Below are 25,588 nucleotides of genomic sequence, written 5' to 3'. Positions count from 1 at the left end.
CAATGTTTTTTAATATTTTTTGGTGGTTTTTCATTGCCTATCTTCTTTCCACTACATAAGTTTTTTATATTAAGAAATGTAGCTTAGATGTGTTTGGATAAATTATTAAACATTGCAATGTATATTTCTGTAAAATTTATATATTTGATGGTAAATATTTGATTTTATACTTTTTTTTACTAAATTTTCATATATCCCATATCCATTATCAGTCTACTTCCTAATTTAAAATAATGTAAACAGTGAATGGTGGGAAAGTTTCTAAGGCTCGCCGAAGCTTGTCACTTATGTTGGTGTTTATTTATTTTTCATGTAATTGTATTTTTTAAGCAAAGTACAATGATTTATTACATATTTGACATGCATTGGTTTTTTCAATAAAACATTCTCTATCATTCAGTCCTAAAAATTATATTTGGTATTCTTCTCTCCAACAGCATTTCCCCACTTGGTCAAATATTATTGAATTTGTTTTTGTTGTCGCATTGTAGCATTGACATGACATGCGCCTCCAGTATACATATAAGACTTGGGAATTCTGCGTTTAATTGCATTGTTTTTTAAAATACACCCATTCTCGACAAAGATCGACATCCTGCAATTGGAAACCATGTATCCATACTAATATTAATATTTGTCTCTTTTACTACTCTTTGTCGGTCACTGTTTTCCCATAGCCAAATATTAACTTATCTACCATCCCACCATTTATATATCATTTGAATACATAAAAAGAATGTAGTTGGAGAACTCCCGTGGGACTCTTTTTGGTATATGTATTTTTTATATTAAAGTCACTGGCGTGTAGCAGCAAATCATTAATGGCACCAAGGTTAGTATCGTACATGTCAAAACCATTTAATCAATAATAAAATGCCTAATCTTCATGTCCTCTTACACCTAATTAATTAGAGATATCTAGTAGTATATGTTCTCTTCCTCCTAAGTAATAAACTTCATGTCCTCTTCCGCAATCTGCATGGCCATTATCCTTCTTGGAATTGCATTTCCAGATTTTTTTTGCGTGGTATTTCCAGATATCATATTATCATGTACGTCCATGTTCGATCCTTTTTTCCAGATGTGGGCACTGTCCTCTTACTCTAAATGTTTATGCTGTTTGGCTATCTAAAACCAAGTAACTATTGGTGTATGTTCATTTAAAATGGTATTAAACTTTTTCTTACCGAATCTTGTTCGTAGGTACTTTTTTGTGTTCTTGCTGTTCTACACCAACTTATATTCTACTACAACTGAAATCAGATTTTACTTTATTTTAACTTTAATTCTATATTCAACTGCACGGGTTAAATTTTATATTTAAGCCCTACAGCTAAATTTTGTATAAAAGAATATACATTGAAGACTTTGTTTATTATTTATGGTTTTGCTATTTTTTTGGCAAAAGTATCCTCCTTTATTCATCTTTGAGAAACATATATAAAGTAGTACTGTATTATTTATCCACCTAATTAATAAGAGATATCTAGTAGTATAAACTGTGGTGACATGTCTGTACCTGAGTTGGATATACAAACATATGGGGCAGACATCGCTCGTGCATGTACATAGCCTTGTTCAATGAAAAAAGGTGCATATGCTTATACGTAGTATGTATTTTCCTTGTAGGTCGTTTTTTTTTTTTTGCTTGTAGGATGGTTACGTGGGCATGTTTCTCTCTTCCAAAAACCTTCTTCTAAGTTTCCTTCTCAGCTAACGTGTTCTGTGTGCATTTGTTCAGCATCAACCTCTAGTCTACACTTGTTACATTGGATTTGTACTTGCTTCCAAACAATTCATATGATGTACGCTTGCTGGCCGCTGGCTAGAATCCGTATGATGTACGCTTGCTGGCCGCTGGCTAGAATCCATATGATGTACGCTTGCTGGCCGCAGGCATCCATATGATGTACGCTTGCTGGCCGCAGGCTATTAGTTCGGTCAATGAATCTTAGCCATTTAATTGTCATAACTTAAAAGCAGTAAATCTCAGCCGTTACTTTTCTATCGTTTTAAGTATATAATAGAAGATAGATAGATAGATTGACAAAGTTTGGCTTTGACCAAATTTTATATGCAGACTAAAAAAACGGAGGGAGTATTTCCGAGTCAGCTTGTGTTTGCTAATTTATTCATTAAGGCCCGGGAATTTTTTGTTGTTTGTGCAAATGATGCCTTAGTGTTATAAAAAACAGGGGTGACAGAATACTATGTACAAAGCAAAGCATATCATTCCATGTCCACTTGTGCAAAAGCGAAGCTTCTCAATCATTCCACGTCCACTTGTGGAAAACACGGCGAAAGAAAAATGGTACCACTAACCAAAGGTAGTCCCGACTTTTGAAGGAAAGATCGCAGAACAATGCTAGTCATTTTCTTGCTAATTTACCACGCTTAGAGGAACACACTGCCGAAAGCTGCTTAGGCTCCGGTCCAGATTCTTCTGTGTTGGCACACTTTGTCTGCCTAATATTTTTTATATTTGTTGGAAACAAGAGTTTTGGCAATGCTTCACGATGTATTGATCGGTGTATAGCGCACGTATATATGGAGTATAAGGTGGGCCACAACCTCAACTATACAAAGACTAGGAGGTGGGCCGGCCTATACAATATACATGCACAAACCATATATTCAACAATATTCTTGTAACACTTGATAATAGGTCAGCTATTGTATAAAAACATAGGATCGGGCTAGGCATAAGCTCATCTGTGCGCAAGCTCAAAGGCCACATGTGCTAGTTGTTTTTGTTGTTGTTGTTCTGGGCTTCTGGCTGGATAACGAAACCTGGCACTCCATGGATTTGTTACTTGCTACTGAAAATGCACGAGTCAGTTTAAAAGTTGAATGCTTCACTTGCTAACCTTCGTGTGCCGGTCTCGAGCAATCGGCACACAGAACTACTGGGCTCTGCGTAGGCTCCTCGTCAGCTCACATATCCTGGCATGTGGGAAGCAAAGGATGGCCCTCTTGCTGCACCTTGATTTTGAACGTTCAACTGTTATGTCCTTACTTCGAAGTCCATAGTGCTTTCAGTTAAGTTCAGTGAAGTGTGCTCTGTTACTCGGTCTGAAAGAACAAGTAATGCTTTGTCTCGTCTGACCTTTGAAGATGTGAAGCCGAGGACGAGGCGCTTGGACGCTAGCTTGGTGCATCCCTGATTTCAGGCTCAACCTCTCTTCTTTCCTGTTCACAGTGCGTTCTAATGTTTAATTGTTAGTTATGCAGAGGATAAATATGGTGTCATCTACTTTGCCTCGTCTGGTCAGCATGATGAAAAGAACGATATCTCTTGGCAGCAGCGGAGGAGAGGATCTTCTTGTCAAAATGGAACGAGCCCACCACAAGAATGGAGAAATTAGCGTACTGAAGATCTTGCCAGTTGCTTCGTGTGACGATGCGTCGTGTGCACAAATGCTGGCGAGTTCACTTCTGGTGTTTGCTTTTAGGCTATAATTGTATTGATGGTGCTAACATATCTGAATCTACTTTAATTTTGTTGTGTCGGTAGGTTGTACCGTAGCAGTTTACAGTCTTGCCTCGATCAGGTGCTTTCCACAGGTTGTGAGCCTGAACTTAACAAATGTGCAGCTGAAGTAAGTCATTGAATCGGCAATCCGACCACCGTCAAAAAAATTGGCAATCCGACCTGTGGTCAGGATGGGCCTGCTGTGGGTCGTCCATCGGCCTGAAGCTTGGAGACATGCTCATCTTTGGCGAAACATAAATAAATCTAAAGGGGAAGGTATGTAGTGGGTAAAGATCCACCTTGCACCAATAATGGAGATTCGTACAGACATTTCTGGTATAAATCTGTGAATCCTTTTCTCTAAAGTATAAGCACAATACATTCTGACATGTATCAAAAAAGCTAATCACCACATGTCTGCTTTTGTCATAGAAAGGTGAGAGAGTGCGGAGAGAGAGTAAGTTCCATGTATAGCTCTAGGTTCTCTCTCCCCATCTAAAATTCTTACATTTTATAATTATTGTGATAGTTTAGAATTACTAGTCCGGTTTTGAAGATTTTATATATCTGAATTCCTAGCGATAACACCTTTAAAACAAGACCATTCTTGCTTACATTTTGAACATACAGTGATATCCATGTCCACAGGAAAGTAACCTATAGAATATAGATAGAACATACAGTGATATCCAACACAAACTCGCATAGGAATCAATTAATGTAGAGAAATACAACATCTCAATTGTCCCTTCCAGAAATGCAAACAGTGCTACAAGTACAAGGAATAAATATTCAGTTGAATACAAATAAGAAAACAACACTCAGTTTGATGTACGTATTTAAGAGGCCCACGATACACACACAACAATGACAAGAACATAGAATCCCCGGCTCATGACGCATGGAGCGACTAAAAAGTGCCAACTGCTGCCCACCATCAAGCCTTATTACAGTACAGGAGAAACCCAAACAAAGCGTTCGTGATCACGGACCATCGTGCAGACGAAGGAGAAACAGTTGGACGAGATAACTAGGAGATAGCAGAAAGCAAAGTGATAGCTCGATAATCCGGACAGGAAGGAAATTCAGCAATCCATCACCATCCTATAATACGGAATCATGTAAAGTGATAGAGGTGAGAATTGAGATGGAGGTGGAAATTCAGACATACCAGCTGCTGGTTTTGGCTGAAACCAATGATTATCATACGTCTCAGTCACCATATATTGATTGTAATGTGAGCATGGTTGGGATGCATGCTGATAGTGCTCCTAATGGCTGACTCTGCGCTTCTCTGTTCAGATTCAGTATCACTCCCGATCCCCACAGAGATTCTTTTAAGTGCTAACAAGTGCTCGATGCCTGTAGGTGCAGCATTCTTTTCCTGCTTCCATCCCTTGGCGTTCAACGGCAGAGAGAGGGTCTCGAGTTTAGGCATTGCCCCACCTTGGAAGGTCAGGTGTGGCATGTTCTTGCAGCTGATATGAAACAGCTTTAGGATTGCGAATGTCGTACCATCAATGGCAATTGTTTCTTCCAGCGCTCTATCAAACGTTAATTTCAGGTTCACGAGGGCTGGTAACTCCGCAAGAATACGAACACCATCCTTTTCCAGCTTCTCGACAGTGAGATACAAGGTCTGGAGGTTATGGAGTTCCCCAATCCAGTTTGGGACGTGGGACCTTTTAATCATGTAGAGTTTCACAAGGTTGGGGGGAGGAGGCGACAAGGTTAGAGCCTCAGGTATCCAAGAATCAGGTGAAATTATTTCTAGGGACTCGAGGTTAGAAAGTTTTGCCAAAGAAGAGTTTAGAACATCCATGTCCACGTCTTCAGAAAAAACAGTTCTGAGAACTAGAGTACTCAGATTGGAGAGCTCTCCTAGGCCCTTGATACTGTCGAGTGAGGTGTGCAGTGTGTCAAAATGATTCAGAAGTTGTAGGGATGCCATTTTACCAATGCCCTCAGGCAGCCTTTTAACGGATGGAATAATCAGATCCAACAAGCACGGCAGGTGAAAAATATCCGTTGGGATACAGGACCCATCTATATCAAATGTTTCCAACATCTGTAACCCCATAATTTTGGTTGGTAGCTGGCACTTCCAGCAACCACGAATCCATATATGTCGCAGCTGATATAACTTACAGAGTCCTGTCAGGTCGATTTTCTGGCTGCCATCAGCAGAACAAGAACTGAAATCAGCAACAAAAACTCGAAGATACTTGAACTCTGCCAGAGATGGTATGTGCACGGAGCCTCTCCAATTTGCAAACGATCGCACTTGTGGCACACTAACATCCCCTGGCAATGTTGCACTAACCAAGTTGAAGAGCACCCGACGGGGCTTTTGAAGCGGTCCTATAATGGCCTCCGGGTTGTCTACTACAGTGATAAAATTCTCTTGTGCAGACTTGTACAAGATAAGATCCAACAACATATCATGTACTTTGCAAGTTCTCACTGACCCATTCGTGTCGATATCTATAGGTTGAATAAGGCTCCTGTTGACAAGCTCATTGAAATAACTTGTCGCAGTCTGTTCTGGCCTTTGACCACGTGCTTTGCTAACGAAACCTTCAGACACCCATAGTCTGACCAACTGGTGCCTATATATTTCAGAGTCCTCTGGAAACATACCAAGATACAAGAAGCATGTCTTGAGGTGGTGAGGAAGATTCTTGTAGCTAAGGTTCAAGATCTGTCTCATTGCTTCCAAGGTGAGGTTTGTGCCTGACACTGATCCCAAAGAATTCAGTACATTTTCCCACCTCTCCTTCTGGTCTGCACTTTCACTTGCTAATAGGCTTGATATGCTAATGATTGCAAGTGGCAAACCACCACATTTCTTGAGAATCTCAACTAAAACATCTTTGAGTTGACCTAGACAAGCTTCTCCAGAGCAAAATATCCTATCAAAAAACAATTTCCTTGAGTCTTCTTCACTAAGAGGTTTCATTTCAAGAATGTGCTCATGGTGACCGAAACAACATGCCTCAGCCACAGTCTTGATTCTTGTAGTTATTATTAATCTAGTACCAAGATTATTTTCTGGGAAAGCACATCTAATAATATTCCATGCTGATACATCCCATAGATCATCGATGATAACCAAGTAACTGCAAGAAAATCAGTGCAGTAAATTAACAAAAAAATATAAAATATTTCAAAAGTTTCAAGGTAGAAAAAATATATTTTTATCAATTAAATATTAATTCTCGTATAGAAGAAAATAATATTAAATACTTTAAGGAATTCTTAGTTTCAGAGGCATATGTGAACAACAACAACATACACAAAGTAAGAATAAGTACCTCTTGTTTTTTAGATTTTCTCTGAGTTGGTCGAGAAGAACATTTAGCTCACAATCATGAAAAGGTTGTCCACACCCAAGTTGGGTTAATAAACTATGCAGAAGTTTCGAAATATTTGGCTTTTGAGACACTGGCACAAATGCACCACACTGAAATCCCCCCTTCAGCTGATGGTATACCTCATTTGCGAGTGTTGTTTTTCCCAAACCTCCAAAACCAACAATCGATACAACCTTCAGCTTCTTCTCATTGTCTTTCAGCCAACCGACAAGCTCATTGGTTGGGCCCTCCATACCAACAAGTTTAGCTGCATTTGCATAGAGTGCGACAACCCGTTGGTCAACAGCCACATTGTGTGATGTGGGGACATCAACCTTATACCTCTCACGACGTGCACTTGTTTCATGCACGAGTTTCTTGATGTCCTCAATCTGGCCGGCAATCTGATGACGAGCCCTTGAAGTTCTGAGGCGTTGAATGGTGTCGTGGACAAACCCAGATTTTTTGCTTTTCTCCCCAATTTTGCACATGAAGTCATCAATAATATCTTCGATGTCGTAAGACATCTCCCTGACCGCATCCCTCCACCTTGAAGTCTGTATATCGAGCTCATCCACATCTGCAAGGCGCTCTAGAGCATCCTTCATGCTGCTCAGCTCATCACTGATGTGCTTCACCTCCTTTCTCAGGTTTTTTAGCTTGGAGAACTACTCCCCCACCAGGGTGGCCAACTTACCCAGGAGAGAGTTCATCACCCCCATAGAAGCACTCACAATTATTCCAGCCCTCTCTAGTTATGCTTACCTTACCTCGGTAGATGGCTAGACAAGGATCTATCTTGGCTCCCTAGTTATGCTTGTTCTGCACCTGAAACATGTAAATAACCTGTTGAACGAATGAAATTTCTGTAGCAAAAATGCCAGGAAACAAATGGGGCCAGAGACTTCAACAACCCATACCGTAACAGCAGGTTTTTATCTGGGAACTAACACATCCATTCCATAACAGCAGATTTTTATTTCCAATGATTGTCATTTTTCAGAGTAAAAGCATAATAATGCTGTAAGAATGGGCACCTGAGCTGGATTTTTTTTTTGATAATAGAAGGGCTCTCCCCTTCCGATTTTCATTAAGAAAACCAAAGATTGGGCACCTGAACTGGATGAGCGATTAACTTGAAAGGGCGAGCTTTGAGTGACTGAAACAGCTTCCATTGCGGCCATTATTACTCCAGAAGTAGAAGCATGCCGCACGCAGCCATGGCGCCGTGGGTGCTCCTCTTGGAGGCCTGCTTTTGATCCACCGGAAATGACCGACAGTTTGAAAATCCAGAGTTAATTAACTGCAGTTTACCCTCTTTTCGACAGAAAAGATGAAATCCAGATCCACTCCAAGATCCAAAGCCAGTAAACTCCAGATCGGCCCCAAGATCCAAAGCCAGTCAAATTATACTACCAACTTATATAACTAATCAGTCAGAATAAAATATAAATATCGAGGAAATTATAAAACTAGAAAACGGCTGGACTGGAGACAGGGAGACAAACCTGAGACTGCAGGTAGGTGAAGCAATGGAGCAGCAGCAGGCTTTCAACGGAGAGTTGGAAGAACAGCAGCCGATGACTTGAGATGATGGAGAAGAAGCAGCAGCAGCAGGGGCGTGGATGGATGGATGGATGGATGGAGCGGAGCCGCTGGTTGACAAGGGGCGAGAACGACCGACGCGGAGAAGGAAGAAGAGTTGCGAGGCGGACTCAATCAGCAGGGATCAAGTCAAGGTCTCTGCCTTGCTGCTGCATTTTCCCTCTTCTGTTTAGGTCTTCCCACTATCTCATATTTCCGAGCAAAGCCTGTCTACTCTTCAACCCAAGAATCATGTTGAGATTCTACACTCCTACCCATCCTGCCATCCATCTAATGTGAGCAGAGGAGCACCAACAGATGTTGTCCCAAGCGTCAAGCTTGCCCAATCTGCTTGGTCTCGTCTGACCTTTGAAGATGTGAAGCCAAGGACGACGCACTTGGCGCATCTCTGAGTTCAGGCGCTCATGCTCTATCTTCTTACCTGTTCACAGTGCATTTGTAAACTAATCAGAGGATCCCCAGATGAAGAGACTAGTATCTTCCAAGTCTGATCAGGAAGATGGGTGGAGAACGATCTCTTGTTGTCAGAAATTCAGAATCGAACATGGGCCCCGTCAACACGACTGAGATGACTAAAATCTGGAAGGAACATGAATTCAAAGGTCTTGATTATGTGAACAAACTGAAGATTTTTTTCTTCAAAGTTCATAGTTCATATGTGCTGTACGTCTGAATTTTCTTGTGGCCAAAAAACTCTCGGGACAAAGTGATGTCTTTGCACTTCAGGTAACTAGATGTTGATGTTGCGGTGGGAATTTGTCGTGAATTTTCAGAGCAACATCCACATATCTGACATATCAAATAAGATAACAATTTGAATAAATAATATGATAGATTTCATATATAAATAATGATTCAAAGATGTTACTACACTGTAGAACCTGAATGAAACGGCAGCTTTTAGTTCTTGTGGGGTATATGACTTCAGCATGTTAGTGTTGTATGTATAGCATTCAGATTGCATGAGAGACGTATATTATTGTGTAGCAGAAACCTATATATGGGCAGGGGCAGAATCAACGCTTCAAGAAGGGGGCTGCGGGGAGATCCCGGTACTGAGAAGGGAGGCGACATTGAGGGCTACGGAAATGTCCTTGCCAACACCCACGGCACCAGCAGGCGATAAATATCAAATATCAAGGTCTTTGACGATGGTAGATCACAACAACGAGCTCAGTTGTTGTACACAGATTTCTTCAGGAATGTTGATGAATATTCGAAATATCACCAAGAGGAGGTCGTCACTGTTTTGAACCGAGTGAGCTGCAAGGTACAAAAAATTCTAATAAGAACTCTGGTGTACATTTGCATGGTTCATATGATTATATCTGATTCTATGCAAAAATCTCAAGGATCTTTGCTTTGGATAAAACTTTTGTTTACATGATATCGGCAGTATTAATAATTGTTGAAGATCAGTGGCAAGCCAAAATACGTTTAAAACTGAACCAAGCAAACAAAAAATTGACACAAAAAGATAACGGAGGAGTTGCTCTGTAGTGAGTCCTTCAATAAATTATTCAAAGTGCAAATCATGTCATCTAGTACAACACAAACACATCAAGGAGATAAATGCCACAACCGCGTATAACAGTTGAATGTATCCCATACAACTGTCTCCCATTTGCTGCATCCAAACTCCATATGTGCGACAGTCTCCCATCGGTATGCTCACTCAAGTGAAGGATCTCTGGCCGACGGAGGCAAGGTACGCCGCCATATCCATCTCATACCCGAGCAGGTTCTTCCAAGAGTGCCCCTCGCCTGCCACCTTGTCAACCACTTCCTCCCGAAGGTTCAACATGTAGGTGCCGTTGTGCCCGCTACGCTCTCCCATGGTGAATAACAAGATCCCGCTCTTCTCGCCAAACCACCGCAGCTTGATCGCAGGGGGGTAGTATGCCACGTCCATCAGCTTCCCCATCTGCTTCATCGGCACGATTTCACGAAAGGCACTAGGCACATATCTTACTGGTGTGGATGTCATCTTCATGTGCAAACTCGAGATAGGTTAGCTTCAGCACGAGCTTTTTCCACAATTTTATGTTTGGGATTGCCCTGAAACAACAATACATCAAGAAAAGCCGATTGTCCGATGAGACGCCCATCAGGCGGTTATTTGGGCTAAATTTTGAGGTGTCACACGGCACCAGGTGCATGTCCATTCTATGGTCCTCGTCAGTCCGATCCAGGCGCGCCCCAAACACGCCTTGCTCGAGAGCCCAGTATGCCACCCCGCGGTGTACCACGGCTAGGCTGATGTTGCAGATCTTGGAACTGGGGATGTTGACAATGGATTCAGTCTCCGGTCACCAGCGACCCGTGGCCGAGGAGTAGCACCGGAGCACCGTGGACAGCCCACCGCCGCGGTGGTGGTTGTAGATGAGCAGAATACGGAAGAAGTTGCGGCAGCCCGGTGGACAGAGATCGTGGCTGCTGAGCAACGCGCAGCCGTAGTTTAGTATCTTCGTTTTGTTCTTGCCTGCTAAGACCAAAGGCGGGATGAGAACGATGTTGTCAGACGTCATTGGGTTACACACGGCGAGCCGGAGGCCGTCGGTGGCTCGATCCTGGCGCCGGTGGCGACGGAGCTCCAAAACGAGGCGGCCGTTCCGGCATGCGACCGGACGGGAGTGGTCGAGGAGCCCGTGGCCATGATCTGGTACCGCGACACCTAAAGGCTCCCGGCCCTCACAGAGGAAGCGAGCGGCGGAGGCTGTCGGGACAAAACACGGCCGTGGCGACGACGCCGCGTCCCTGCCGCGCGTGGTGGGCCAATCTTTCTCCTGGTGGAAGAGGCCGAGGGGCGGCAGGCAGCAGGAGATGACGGCTGCCCTCGTGGCCACGAGGCGGCCCCAGCGCCGGCACGTGGCGGCGCAGCGGACCACCACCGCCGCGCCCGGCAGCCGGGTGAAGATGTCGGCGAGGGCGTCGTCACAGAGAGACGCCGTTGGGCCGCCGCTGGCGACTTCGTGGTGATGATGATGGCGATTTTTCTTTTTCTTCTTTGAGAAACAATGGCGGCGATCTTTCTTGATCCGGAAGTAAGATGCGGAGGCGGCGGCCCCGGAAGGACGGAGCTTCCGTTGTCCCATGGTATCGTAATCTATGGTGTTTGGTGTTTTGATGCGTCGATCTACTTTTTGAACTCTCCCGTGTGCATCTTACCTTTAGTCGATCCTGATGAATTCCGGATGCATGGGCCGCGGGGAGTCCGGATGGATAGTCCTTCCTCCCACGCTCGCCCTATTCCTCCACATGTTGTTTGAATAATAGTTGGAGATTAGCGATAGCACTAGAAAATGAGTTTTTAGCCGATTGGAAAACATGTTTTATGTTAGTTTTTGTGAATAATATAAGCTTATAAAAATATGTGTTTGGTTAGAAACTAGTAATCGTGTATGCGCAATGGTGTTTTGTTTGATGCGTGGATCTATAATCCATGGTGTCCGCCCGTGAAAACGACTTCCAGCCAGCGTGCTGACTTTTTAAACTCCCCCATCCATCTTATCTTTAGTCAGCAAGCAGTTGTTGAAGTCCGAAAAAGATTATACCCTGACACAAGTATTTAGGACCCTTTCCTCCTCCACAAGAAACGTCTCCTTCCTCCTCCCGTCGGCGCCGCCGCGGATCCGCCCCGCCTCCGATGGCCTTTGGCCTATGGAGGTGCGGAGGGTCTCGGCCCTCCGCCGGCGGGAGGGACCCCGTTCTTGTTTTTGCTAGGTTGAACGTCTTGGTTGGGGCTGTGTGGCGGCAGCGATGTCTCTCCGTAGCAATAATGTCTCCCACGTCCTATCTCCGTTCCGATGGTGCGAATAGCGTTGTCGGAGGATGTGTGGAGGTGTGTCTCCGTCGGATCTCATGGGATTCGATCGGTGCTGGTCTTCCGTGGACCTCTTTGGATCTAGTTTTTGTCCGTCTTCGTTCGTGTGGTTCCAGGTTTGATCTTTTCAATCTACAACTCTCTTCATCGGCGATGGTTGCTGCTCTGGTGTGTTGGTCCTTTGGGGCCTTAGCACGACGACTTCCCGACTGTCTACTACAACAAGGTTTGCCCGACTCCGGTGATGGAGGGGCGATGATGGCGGCGTGCCTTCGGCTCGCTCCAGTGCTTGTAGTCGTCGCTAGGTGGTCCATAGACCTAGTTGTAATTTTTATTACCTCTTGTGTTCTTTGTACTGCCATAATTGATGAATAGATTAGGAATTTCTCTCGCAAAAAAAAAAAAAGCAAGCAGTTGTTGATCCTGAATTCCGGATGGATAGACCTTCCTCCCACGCTCGCCCTATTCCTCCCGAAAATACGTCTTCCCTCCACATGTTTTTTGAATGGGAAACGTTTTACGCTGGGGCGCAGGCCGAGTTTTCGGCCGGTCGCTCGCGACATGCGACCTGACTCGTGGCCCTGCACCGCTGCCTTCCCCATCACACATTTTCCCCACCTTATCCTCAGCCACACCACACTGCTATCTTTTCCCCACCTTTTCCTGAGCCACACCAGCATATATCTTCATGAAATCCCTCTCACCATGGAAGCCCTCTCAAGCTCGATTCCTCTCTCTCTCTCCTTTCATTCCTCCTGTAGCCATGAGAGCACTAGTTTGTTGCTGCTCCGCCATGCATCCCCGCCTCCCACGCCCGCCCCATCGCGTGCTTGGCTGGAACCGGCCAGCCTAGTGCCTGGCAGCGAAAATTCTTGTTGATAAAGCTTCAACCTCTGGCTGGATTTTTGCTGGAACCACTGGTTGGGGATGTTACAAGCAGGGGGGATTTTTGCAGCAACTATGTTCTATTTTTGCTGGAACCGATCCTAATTTTTGCTACCATCTTGTTTTGATTTTGCTGCAAGCAGTCAAAAAATTGCTACCACGGTCTTTCGATTTTTTTGGAACCGGTAATTTTTTCTGCTTCAACCTAATACTGGAGATTTTTGTTGGTAAAGCTTCAACCTCCGGTTGGATTTTTGCTGGAACCGCTTTTGATTTTTGCTGGATCCAGCATTTTTTATTTTGCTGCACATGCTAGGATCTGGGGCGGCGACGGACGGCTGCTGCTATGTGTTTTGCTGCATAGTTTTTTTTTTTTTTGCTAGAACCAGCAATCGATTTTGTTACAACCAGCTGCAGCGGAGCTGGAACCAGCGAGATTTATTTTGTTTGTGACCTTTGGTGAGGGCGCATTTTTGCTGGAACCGAGATATATTTTTGCTGGGACGGTTTTTGGTTTTTGCTACTACCAGCAAAACCTCTTTTTTCGTTGTTGAAGCTCTTTTTGATGAACACGGTGGTGGAAGCCGGTTTTGGTGGCGAGCTGAGACGGCGATGGCGGGGGCTGCTGCAACCATGACGCCCACATGTTGGAACCAGCCAATGAAGAGCTACAAACGGCAGAAGCTGAATCTTCGCGGGTAACCGTGCTGCAATCCCGACGGCCGCACGACGAGAGGCGTCAGGCCGGCAACATGATGGCGCATGCGGTGGCGCTGCAATGGGAAGACAAGGCGAGGCGGTGGCGCACGCGGCGGTGCTGCAACCGGAAGACGAGGCGAGGCGGTTGGCGCGGGCGGAGGCCGCGTTCTCGTCCTCTCCCTTTTTTCCCGTGCGGGAGGTTGACGAAGAGGGGAAAGGGGATTGATCTGACTTTTTTTTAGAGAAAGGGAATTGATCTGACGGATATGCATGTATAGATCAAACGGCCCTAGGCAGACCGGCCGAAACTTTCGGCCGGCGCGCCGGCGCCTATCACTGGCCTTTCTGAATAGTTGGAGGTTAGCGATAGAACTAGAAAATGAGTTTTTAGCCGATTTCTAGGATGAGAAGTACAATAAGAAGGTGAGTTCATACAACATCGATCGGGGTTATATGAAGCTGCTCTGTATGGATGAGATCAAGGATGTAAGTCATGTAACACAATCCTTCATGCAAGGAGGACCGCAGGACGTTGATCGATGGCAGTCTGGCCCTGTGCCGTGTGGATATGTTAGACCATAGACCTGAAACAACTAAAAAGACGAACGAGAACATGAACCTCACTGTGCCATGTGAGTTTTCAAGTCTGCTAATGTTTGAGTCCAAAACAGAGCCTTGCTATTCACCTCAAACAAAAATGATGCTAGTAGTTGGAGTCAAGAATTCAACTCACCTTAACATTTTTCTTTTGCTGGAAAACTCTCAATAGAACTCAATAGAATCAAGTTAGCTTCAGAATAATTAGCTTCACAATATTGGGAGAGAAATAAGACGCTAGCAGCTTGAGCTTGTGGACATCGTGCCATGTCAATATTTATTCTCCTCCTCCAATCATAGAAAATGGTTGGGTGGGGTCGCCTTCAATGTTGCAGCACATATGTAACTTCATACAGAATGAGAGTGTCAAATAGTTCAGTCTCCAGAGATACCATCCCACTCATCAAATGAAAATCTTACATCCAAACCCAATTTAGGCATTTAGTGGTTGTTTGGATACTAAGAATTAGATGCCAGATTTTGGGAAACGAGTTTTAGGAAAACCAGTTTTAGTTAGTTTTTCTGTTAAGATAAGTATATATAGTTCCTTGTTTGGATCAAGAAAAATTATACCGTGGTTATGTAGTTCTTCGTTCGGGAAGCAACGAGTTGTATTATGTACAGATTTCGGTGAGCATCATATTTGAGCTTCTCAACGTGCTCTTGTTGGTTACCCGGAAGGCAGGAAGTACTAGTCTACGTATGTATTCGTCCTGCTTGTATTCACCGTGCCAATGACAAGCACCGACGCGGTGCCGCGCAAGCGCTGCGCCGATGGTTTCAACTATCCAAGCGTCGTGCCAATGTTCTCGACCGGGAGAACCAGCTTGAACAGAAGAGGAGAGTAAAATGGCTCTCCAGCACGTGGTGTCACAGCAGTGGCCATGGACGCTGACGAGGTTCCGCTTCTCGCATCGGGACTCGGGGGCAACATTGCTGTCGTCGATGGTGTCATAGCTGTCGCCATGGGCGATAAGGAGGCCGCGGTGCTCCTGTCGAAAACAACACGCGCCCCCTTCGGTGGTGTCGCAGCCGTCGCCATGGACGCGCTGAGGAGGTCGCGCTGCTCCCATCAAGCACAACACACCACGGTCGATGGTGTAGCAGTTGTCGCCATGGCTGCTGAGGAGGTTGTGCTGCTCGCGCCGAGAACACGTCGTCGTCAATGGTGTCATAGTCGTTGCCGTGGCCGCTAAGCAGGTCGTGCTGCTCGCACTGGAGCAACACGTCGTCAGCAATAGTTCGCAGCCGTAGCCATGGGCACCGGGACCAACACGGTGCCGGCGGGGCTTGCCGTGAGATACCGCCGGTGGAACTTAGTCGATCACCACAACGAGGACGCCCAGTCCGTTGCCATCTACTTGTACGTACGAAACGGGTATATAGAAAAACCACTATTAGTCGTTTTTCTAAAAACTCACTTTTTGGGTTTTTAGAAAACTCAGTTTGACTTATCCCCGTTTTAGTTGGATAATCCAAACAAATTTTTAGGTTGTTATAACAGAAATTGCGTTTAAACAAAATCGGTTCTCTATAAACTGGCTATCCAAACAACCCCTTAGAGTAACAACAATTGTAAAGGAAGCGAAGGGAGCATAGCTGAATACTCCAAGGGGTTGTTTGGATATTGAGATTTTACAAAACCATTTTGGCCTACCCTCGTTTTCGGTTACAACAAACTAAAACTCTGTTTGGTTAACATAACAAATCCATGGATAAGTAGATCTTGGTTTTACTAAAACTGAAAAACTGAGTTTATGAAAAAACGACAATTAAACATTTTTCTATAAACGAGTTCATCATCCGCCACCCGCGACCGGCATATACAGCTTAGCTGGCCTGCATGTTGGCATCGCCGTCTACTACTTTCCCAGCAACAACTCATCAACGCATACCCACCTCCCGCGGCCCTCGCCGTCGACGTTGCCGCCGACCGCCACCATCACCGTCGACGACTGGTCCTACCTCAACGACAACTCATCTCACGTCGCTTGCGGCCGTCGCCATCATTGGACCATCGTTATCGCCGTCGACCATCGGTCCTACACCGAGGAGCCATCCGGCGTCGCTGGCGGCCGTTGCAAACTCGCCATCATAGTCGACCATTGATCCTTCCCGAGCGGGCACTCCTCTCGCGTCTTCCTCGCTGACGGCGGTCTCTTAAAAATTTGATATGGCAGCAACAGATTCCTTGTATGCTTGTTCTTGTTCTTGAATGATTGGTCATTCTCATTACTGTCACACATGCAAACGATTCACGTGCAAGCATTCAGATTGCTTTTGATGATGGATGGGTATGGCAGGAAGGACTAGTAGTAATTTGGCTGTTAACATGATCTCGTGCTCGAGCAGGCCGGCTTCCTCGAGGCAACAACGGTGCATCTTCGTCGGTCCTCACCTTCGCCGCTGCCCAAGGAACCATCACCGACGATGATGTGGACCAACCCGGCCAGCTGCAGCGCTACTCTTTCTTCTGCCGCGACAATGCTGGACCCCATCCAGGAGGTACGACGACTCGACGAGAGGGCAGGCATCCAAGTCGACTCGTTCATCTCTTACGGGGCGGCGACGGCGCAGCCCTCCTGTTTAAACATGTTTTATCATTCAAACAAGGCTTTGTGTATACTTGTTCCTAACCGAATTATTGATAAAATTAGTTTTCTGAAAAAATGGAACTAAACCGTGTTTTTGTTAAAACTAGGCGTTAATCCTACTTATCCAAACAACCACCAAGATATACTAGTGATAAGGTGGTGACGTCTACAATACCTGACTTTAGGAACAGATCTTCATTACTTCCTCCGTTCCTTTATACAAGGCCATTATAAAAAATATATTTTACATCTATACAAAGCCATCAATAGAAATCAAGGCAAAAGTTAATGACGTTTTCTCATACTAGCAACTTGTTTAATACTTGCATGCATGTAGTCATAATGGCACTCGGCTACTTCCTTCTCATTTCTTTCTTGCATGCATGTGACATATTAATGATCCGGTTAACGAAAAGAAAAATGTTGGCTTGCAAAGCAGTAATTATGTTTTATCTTGATACCTGTAATCTGAGTTTGTGGCCTTGTATAAGGGCATCTCCTAGGCGGACCCGTAAACCTCCCGCAAGCGTCTGGACCGAGCTGTCCGGACAACAGAGACATCCAACGCCGACCTGTATCGGTCCGCGAAGCGGTACGGACGCGATTTCTCCCACAAGCTGGAGACAAACGTGTGTGTATTGGGGGGGGGGGGGTTTGCGGGAGTTCGAACCGATCCCAAACCCGTTTTCTCACCGCCTTGGCACACCAAATACCCCTCCCCCTCCCGTGCACGCTCCCGACCGATGCCAGCTGCCCACATTCATGCCGCTGTAGAGCGCGCCCCTCAACATTGAAGATGGCTCAGGGTGGACGCCACCTCTCACTGCCTCCGCCATTGAAGTGGCGGGCAGGCCGAAGGCGCCACCAGTGACGCGTCTCCGGTGTTCGTGCCTGTTCAATGCCGGAGACGCTTGACTGGATGGGACAGGACATATATCTACCGTGCCCGTTAAATGCTGCTATCCGTCAGTCTTCCGCCATTAAGCAGGCTCGCCGACTGAGAAACCCACTCCGGCGCCGCGTATTGACGCACCGGGACGCCTGGCCTTACTGGAATCCGCTATATAAAAGCGACCACACCCGGCTAACACCACACCACAACACCAGCCCCTCCACATCCTCCTCCCTTGCACTGCATCCGCCATGACCACCAGCGGGAAAGCATTGTGGGACAGTCTATCGCCGGAGATGAAGCACACGGTGGCCGCCCTTGCCGCCGCCTGGCATAGCCGCCATGCCAGGCGAATCGAGGTCGATTGGCTTGCCGGCCAGCTTGCCCGAGGTCTTCGACGACGAGGAGACGGGCTCCGACGACTCCGTAACGGCTCTCTTGCCACCTGTGCACGCCGGCTTCACCATGGAGCAGGTGCAGGCGCAGTTCAACACCGCCATGGCGGAGGTGCAGCCTGCGCCGATGTCTTTGTCGGTGTTCCAGCAGGTGCAGGAGGAACAACGATTCAACATGTTCCTCCTGGAGCAACATTGGCCGGCTAAGAGCCAGATCTACGGCGAGCGCGCGAGCGAGGAGGCCGTGGCGGCCATGGCCGCGGTGAACCCCAACTTCATGGCGGAGCGGCATGCAATGTACGATGCCGTCCGCATTCAAGCTGCCGCTCGCCAGGAAGCGGCCGCTGCAGAGGCGCAACTTTAGGCGATCGCGGAGGAGAACAACGCCAGCTGCGCCTCCTAGGCGCCACCGACGAACCATCAGCCGGCCCGGTGGGACGAAGACAGCACTGGCGCCACCATTTCCATCGTGGACCTCACGTCCACCGACGACGGACAGGTCGCGGATTCCTCCGAGGATGAGTAGGCCACGAGAGGCGGCAGTGCCTTACATCCCATGTGGGCCGGTCCATCTCCCGTGTTCTACTCTTTCTCACCGGAGCCGCACCTTCACTTCATCGGTCTTATCATCGGTAGTCATGGAGATGGTGGAAGGAGGACGACCCGGGCTTGGACGCCGGGCGTCGCCGCCGTAGGATAGGTGTAGGGCGGGTCATTTTTTGTTCTAAATGTTCGAAATGTAGTTAAACCTGTCATGTTTGTATGAAATCCGTCATGTTTGTACGGAATTCGCCCGTGTTTGCATCAATTTCATCCAGTTTGTTGAAAAATAGTTTAAAATATATGCGGATAGCGTTGGATGGCTACCTCCCGCATCCATGTCCGCGGACTGGTTCCCCAATCCGCCGACGGATACGGAAGGTTTTTTACAGGTTGCCGTTGAAGATGTCCTAAGAGAATGAAGGGAGTACAAAAAGTTACACATTAGTAATATCAATCCACAATCAATGCCCGAAAACTGCAGGAAAGAAAACAAAATAAGAAAATAAGATCAATCCATCTTTCTAAGTGTGTTGGATGGAAAAGCCATCACATAGAAGCCACCAACACATGAGAAACGGGATGCATCTCGTAAGATTCAAACAAAATATCCTGATACACTTACGTCCAGATCTGGGGATGCGGAGGAGCTCTCGACCAGCATCGTGCTCGCGGGAGGTGTGTGTCCGAGCCTTGGCTTGGAGCTCGTGGACGCCTCAGTCTCAACGTGCAGATCTCGCTGCTCACAATCGTGGTCGTGGTGATGCTTCTGCTCGATGGGGATGAGGCAGGGCGAGGATGGAGAGCGTTCGCGTGTGTCACACCTGGCCACTTGGCATGTGTGACTTAGCAACCCTGCGGGAGGGACCCCCGGAGTGTGCGTGTGTGAGTCGCGTGAGCATATAAGCTGGCCGCCTGTGGCTGGTGTGGCGTGCGTGATGTAACCAGCTCAAACCTCTCACCCAATCCTTCCTCTGGAAGTAAGGTTCTTCTTCCTCCCCAAGCTTTCTCCCCGCCTCTCACCTCCCTCTCGATCTCCTCCTCCTCCGTTCGTTACAGTTGGTAATCAGAGCCAAAATTGCCCCAAAATTTTTCTTCCTGTCGAGCTGGTTGTAGATCGGTAACATCCACCGCGCCGATGTGTGCTTCTCTGGCAAGCGCACCCAAAATCCGTCGCGGGGTTCGATCTCTCCCAAGCAAGGCAACGACGCCCTCCAAAGCTTTGGCGGCGACGCGTCAGGTGTTGCCGCCATGGACGAGGGCAACAGCAGCATCACCAAGATGCTCGAGTCCCTCCTCGCCAAGATGGACGAGCAGAAGGCGACACACGACAAGCAGATCGAGATTCAGGCCGCCTTCAACGCGCAGATCTCGCAGGACGTGCATCGACTCGCTTGGCAGATCGATCTGACCCAGGCGGACGTCGACACGACCCGCAAGACGGTGGAGGGCTCTGCATCGCCATCGGGCTCCGTCACGACCGTGCTTCACCAGGCCGCCGCTCCACAACAACCCCCACCACCGCCCCCGCCGCCTCCGCACTCACCGCGTGGCCGCCGACCCAGGCCGCCCTGGGTCCGCTCATGCGCGCCTGGAGACCATCGTCCCCCGCTGATTCCAGTGCCTCCGCAGGGCGGATTCGCCGCTCCGGCCGCTGCCCCCTCTCCAACATCGGGCTACAACGACAACGACTACCACAAGCCACCGAAGCACGATTTCCCTCGGTCCGATGGCTCCGCTCCGTACCTGTGGCTGGATCACTGCCTGATGTACTTCGAGCTCTACAAGGTCGCACCATACAACTGGGTGGCCACCGCGGCGCTCTACATCGAAGGCCAGGCCGCGCACTGGCTGCAGGCATTTCGTCAAACACATCACGGCATCACCTGGGAAGTGTTCACATCAGCCGTACTGGAGGAGTTCAGCGCTGACGAGTTCGAGGTGGTCATGCACAAGCTACTGCAACTTCGCCAGACTGCCACTGTCGCCGAGTACCGCGCGGCGTTCGACCAGCAAATGTACCACCTGCTCGCGCTCGACCCATCCATCAACACCAAGTTCTTCGTCACCCAGTTCATTCTGGGCTTGAAGGACGAGCTACGCGCTCCTGTGCGGCTACAAGCGCCCTCGTGCATCACCAGGGCGTCCGTGTTGGCGCGCATCCAAGAGGAGGAACTAGGCACAACCCGGGCACGCCCACGCATCACGCCAGCAAGCCGGCCCCCACCGGCGTCGACTCCACCACAGCTGCGGGTGGCCGCGCCCAACCGCGCCCCAACGGATGATTTCGCGCGTGAACGGCAACTTCGCAACTACCGTCGCGCCAACAACTTGTGCTTCAAGTGCGGCGACCGCTACTCGCGAGAGCACCGGTGCGCACGACCTGCTCAACTGCTCACCATCAGCATCGCCGATCACGGGGAGGTGCTCTCTGATGACACCATCCACGCCCTGCAACTTCTCGACGACCCCGGGCCAGTAGCGCAGCCACCTGCTCCTGCTGGGGACGCACCCGAATGTTGCTTCCTCTCGTCGCACGCTCTGGACGGCACGGACTAGGCGACCACGATCCGCCTGCGGGCATTGGTGGGCAATCAGGTCATGTTGCTCCTCCTTGGTTCGGGCAGTTCGCACAGCTTCGTCAACAAGTCATTCGTCGATCGCCTCGGCTTGGCGACGGAAGACATGCCGCGGGTGGACGTGCGCATTGCCAACGGTGACCGTCTCACTTGCAACCGTATCGTGCCCGAGCTCAAGTGGTGGATGCAGGGGCACACGTTCGCCACACCGATGCGCGAGCTGGACATTGGCGCCTACGACGGCATCCTGGGCATGGACTGGCTCGCCCAGCATAGCCCCATGACGTGCCACTGGCAAAACAAGTGGGTCAAGTTTACCCACGACGGCGAAGAGGTCACACTCCGGGGCGTGCCAACGAAAGCGTCCACCACCCTCAAGGCGATCAAACCCGATGAGCTACGCAAGATGATCGCGGGCAACGACGTATGGGCCATGGCCATGGTTGACGCGTGCGGGCGCGCACCGCCACCCCGGCGAAAGTGTGCCAGCCAGACGCCCCTCGCTGATCTCCTAGATGAGTTCGCCGACGTGTTCGCGGTGCCGCAAGGGCTTCCTCTGCACCGCCAGTACGACCACGCCGTCACGCTGGTCGAGGGCGCGGTCCCCGCGAACACGCGCCCATACCATTACTCGCCGCTCCAGAAGGACGAGATCGAGCGTCAGGTCAAGGACATGCTGGACGCCGGCGTGATCACACACAGCGTGAGCCCGTACGCCGCGCCGGTCCTGCTGGTCAAGAAGAAGGACGGCACCTGGTGGTTCTGTGTCGACTATCGCCGCCTCAACGACGCTACCATCAAAACAAGTTCCCTCTGCCTATCATCGACGAGCTGCTCGACGAATTGGCTGGCGCTGCGGTCTTCTCCAAGCTAGACCCGCGCGCTGGCTACCACCAGATCAGGATGCACGAAGAGGACGAGTGCAAGACGGCCTTCAAGACGCACCACGGACACTTCCAGTTCAGGGTCATGCCGTTCGGCCTCACGAACGCGCCGGCCACGTTCCAGTGCCTGATGAAGGCAATCTTCGGTAAGTATGTGCGCAAGTTTGTGATCATCTTTCTGGATGACATTCTCGTCTTCAGTGAGACCATGGAGGAGCACCTGGAGCACCTGCGCATCGTCTTCGAGCTCCTTCGCGCACACCAGCTCTATGTCAAGGAGTCCAAGTGCACGTTCGCTGCCGATCACATCGACTACCTCGGCCACGTGATCTCCAAGGAGGGTGTGGCCACGGACAAGGAGAAAACGAGTGCGATGGAACAGTGGCCGACGCCGACGAACGCCACCGAGCTGCGCGGTTTTCTGGGTCTCACCAGCTACTACAGAAAATTCGTGCCGTACTACGGCATCATCGCCAAGCCACTGACACAGCTGCTCACCAAGAAAGGCTTCGCCTGGATGGAGCAAGCACAAGCGGCCTTCGATCGACTCAAGACGGCGATGGTCACCACGCCAGTGCTCGCGCTCCCCGACTTCGACAAGCCGTTCTTTATCGAGACGGACGCGTGCGACACCGGGGTGGGCGCGGTGCTCGTCCAGGAAGGCCACCCGGTCGCCTACTTCAGCAAAGCCCTGGGAGTGCGCAACCAGCAACTCTCGATGTACAAGAAGGAATTTCTGGCGGTGATGATGGCTATCGACAAATGGCGCCTGTACCTGCAGCGCGGCCCCTTCGACATCCTCACGGACCACAAATCCCTCTGCAACTTGGGCAAACAGCACCTGGAGACCCTGCGGGAGGGACCCCCCGGAGTGTACGTGTGTGGGTCGCGTGAGCATATAAGCTGGCCGCATGTGGCTGGTGTGGCGTGCGTGATGTAACCAGCTCAAACCTCTCACCCAACCCTTCCTCTAGAAGTAAAGTTCTTCTTCCTCCCCAAGCTTTCTCCCCGCCTCTCACCTCCCTCTTGATCTCCTCCTCCTCCGTTCGTTACAGTCTGGCGATGGAGAAGCACAGCTTGGTGGGGGCGGGGTCGAAGCCATGGGAGGAGGGGCGATCGGCAGTGCGTGGCATACTGGCATGGACATGGTCTGCAGGACAATGGAGCTGGCGGTGGCGACGGTGTTGATCCAGACGAGGGGAAGAGAGAGAGAGAGAGAGAGAGAGAGAGAGATTGACCGAGGGGAGGCACAGCATCGTTGGATTACTAGTACTACGTAGTATGGAAACGGCGGATGCTAGGCGTCATCCAGCTGATCCGCGCGTGGGATCAGCCGGGTCGCCAGCCACTCGATCCCCACGCGACTGGTTTAGTGGCCGCAATGTATACATGACCTTAGTCGCAAAAAAATCATATACGTGACCAAACCAATCTGTGTTTGGACAGTTAGAGGGACAATGGTATCCCCAACTGAAGGAAATATGCCCTAGAGGCAATAATAAAGTTATTATTTATTTTCTTATATCATGATAAATGATTATTATTCATGCTAGAATTGTATTAACCAGAAACATAATAGTTGTATGAATACATAGACAAACAGAGTGTCACTAGTATGCCTTTACTTGACTAGCTCGTTGATCAAAGATGGTTATGTTTCCTAGCCATTGACATGAGTTGTCATTTGATTAACGGGATCACATCATTAGGAGAATGATGTGATTTACTTGATCCATTCCGTTAGCTTGGCACTCGATCGTTTAGTATTCTGCAATTTCTTTCTTCATGACTTATACATGTTCCTATGACTATGAGATTATGCAACTCCCGTTTACCGGAGAAACACTTTGTGTGCTACCGGTGTCCATTGATATGAGTTGTCAATTGCTTTCTTCATGACTTATACAACGTAACTGTGTGATTATAAAGGTGCTCTACAGGTGTCTCCGAAGGTACTTGTTGGGTTGGCGTATTTCGAGATTAGGATTTGTCACTCCGATTGTCGGAGAGGTATCTCTGGGCCCACTCGGTAATGCACATCACTATAAGCCTTGCAAGCATTGCAACTAATGAGTTAGTTGTGGGATGATGTATTACGGAACGAGTAAAGAGACTTGCCGGTAATGAGATTGAACTAGGTATTAAGATACCGACGATCGAATCTCGGGCAAGTAACATACCGATGACAAAGGGAACAACGTATGTTGTTATGCGGTTTGACCGATAAAGACCTTCGTAGAATATGTAGGAGCCAATATGAGCATCCAGGTTCCGCTATTGGTTATTGAACGGAGACGTGTCTCAGTCATGTCTACATAGTTCTCGAACCCGTAGGGTCCACACGCTTAAAGTTCGTTGACGGTTATATTATGAGTTTATGTGTTTTGATGTACAGAAGATAGTTCGGAGTCCCGGATGTGATCACGGACATGCCGAGGAGTTTCGAAATGGTGAAGACATAAAGATTGATATATTGGAAGCCTATATTTGGATATCGGAAGTGTTCCGGGTGAAATCGGGATTTTACCGGAGTACCGGGGGTTACCGGAACCCCCCAGGGGTTTAATGGGCCAAGATGGGCTTTAGTGGAGAAGAGGAGGGGCGGCCAGGGCAGGCCGCGCGCCCCCTCCCCCTCTAGTCCGAATTGGACAAGGAAGGGGGGGCGGCGCCCCCATTTCCTTCCTCTCTCCTTCCTCCTTCCCCCTTCTCCTACTCAAACTAGGAAAGGAGGGAGTCCTACTCCCGGTGGGGGTAGGACTCCTCCCTGGCGCGCCTCCTCCTGGCCGGCCGCCTCTCCCCCCTTGCTCCTTTATATACGGGGGCAGGGGGCACCTCTAGACACTACAATTGATCTCTTGATCTCTTAGCCGTGTGCGGTGCCCCCTCCACCATAATCCACCTCGATAATATCGTAGCGGTGCTTAGGCGAAGCCCTGCGTCGGTAGAACATCATCATCGTCAACACGCCGTCGTGCTGACGGAACTCTCCCTCAAAGCTCGGCTGGATCGGAGTTCGAGGGACGTCATCGAGCTGAACGTGTGCTGGTCGGATCGTGAAGACGTACGACTACATCAACCGCGTTGTGCTAACGCTTCCGCTTTCGGTCTACGAGGGTACGTGGACACACTCTCCCCTCTCGTTGCTATGCATCACCATGATCTTGTGTGTGCGTAGGAATTTTTTTGAAATTACTACGTTCCCCAACAGTGGCATCCGAGCCTGATTTTATGCGTAGATGTTATATGCATGAGTAAAACACAAGTGAGTTG

At 48.6% G+C, this 25,588-nt stretch overlaps 1 protein-coding gene across 1 annotated transcript; it reads right to left on the bottom strand.

Moving 5' to 3' along the window:
• Nucleotides 1–4,688: 4,688 nt before the first annotated feature.
• Nucleotides 4,689–7,733, bottom strand: LOC109764730 (disease resistance protein RGA5-like). Its single transcript, XM_073495780.1, has 3 exons — nt 7,362–7,733; nt 6,787–7,229; nt 4,689–6,591 (listed from the first exon to the last, which is right to left on the bottom strand). Exons 1-3 carry the CDS (start codon nt 7,431–7,433, stop codon nt 4,689–4,691), a joined length of 2,418 nt encoding a protein of 805 aa, XP_073351881.1. The 5' UTR covers nt 7,434–7,733.
• Nucleotides 7,734–25,588: the final 17,855 nt, after the last annotated feature.

Source organism: Aegilops tauschii, chromosome 3 (genome assembly GCF_002575655.3).
Source record: "Aegilops tauschii subsp. strangulata cultivar AL8/78 chromosome 3, Aet v6.0, whole genome shotgun sequence".
Lineage (NCBI taxonomy): Eukaryota > Viridiplantae > Streptophyta > Magnoliopsida > Poales > Poaceae > Aegilops > Aegilops tauschii.
This window is presented reverse-complemented; position numbering and strand designations above follow the sequence as displayed.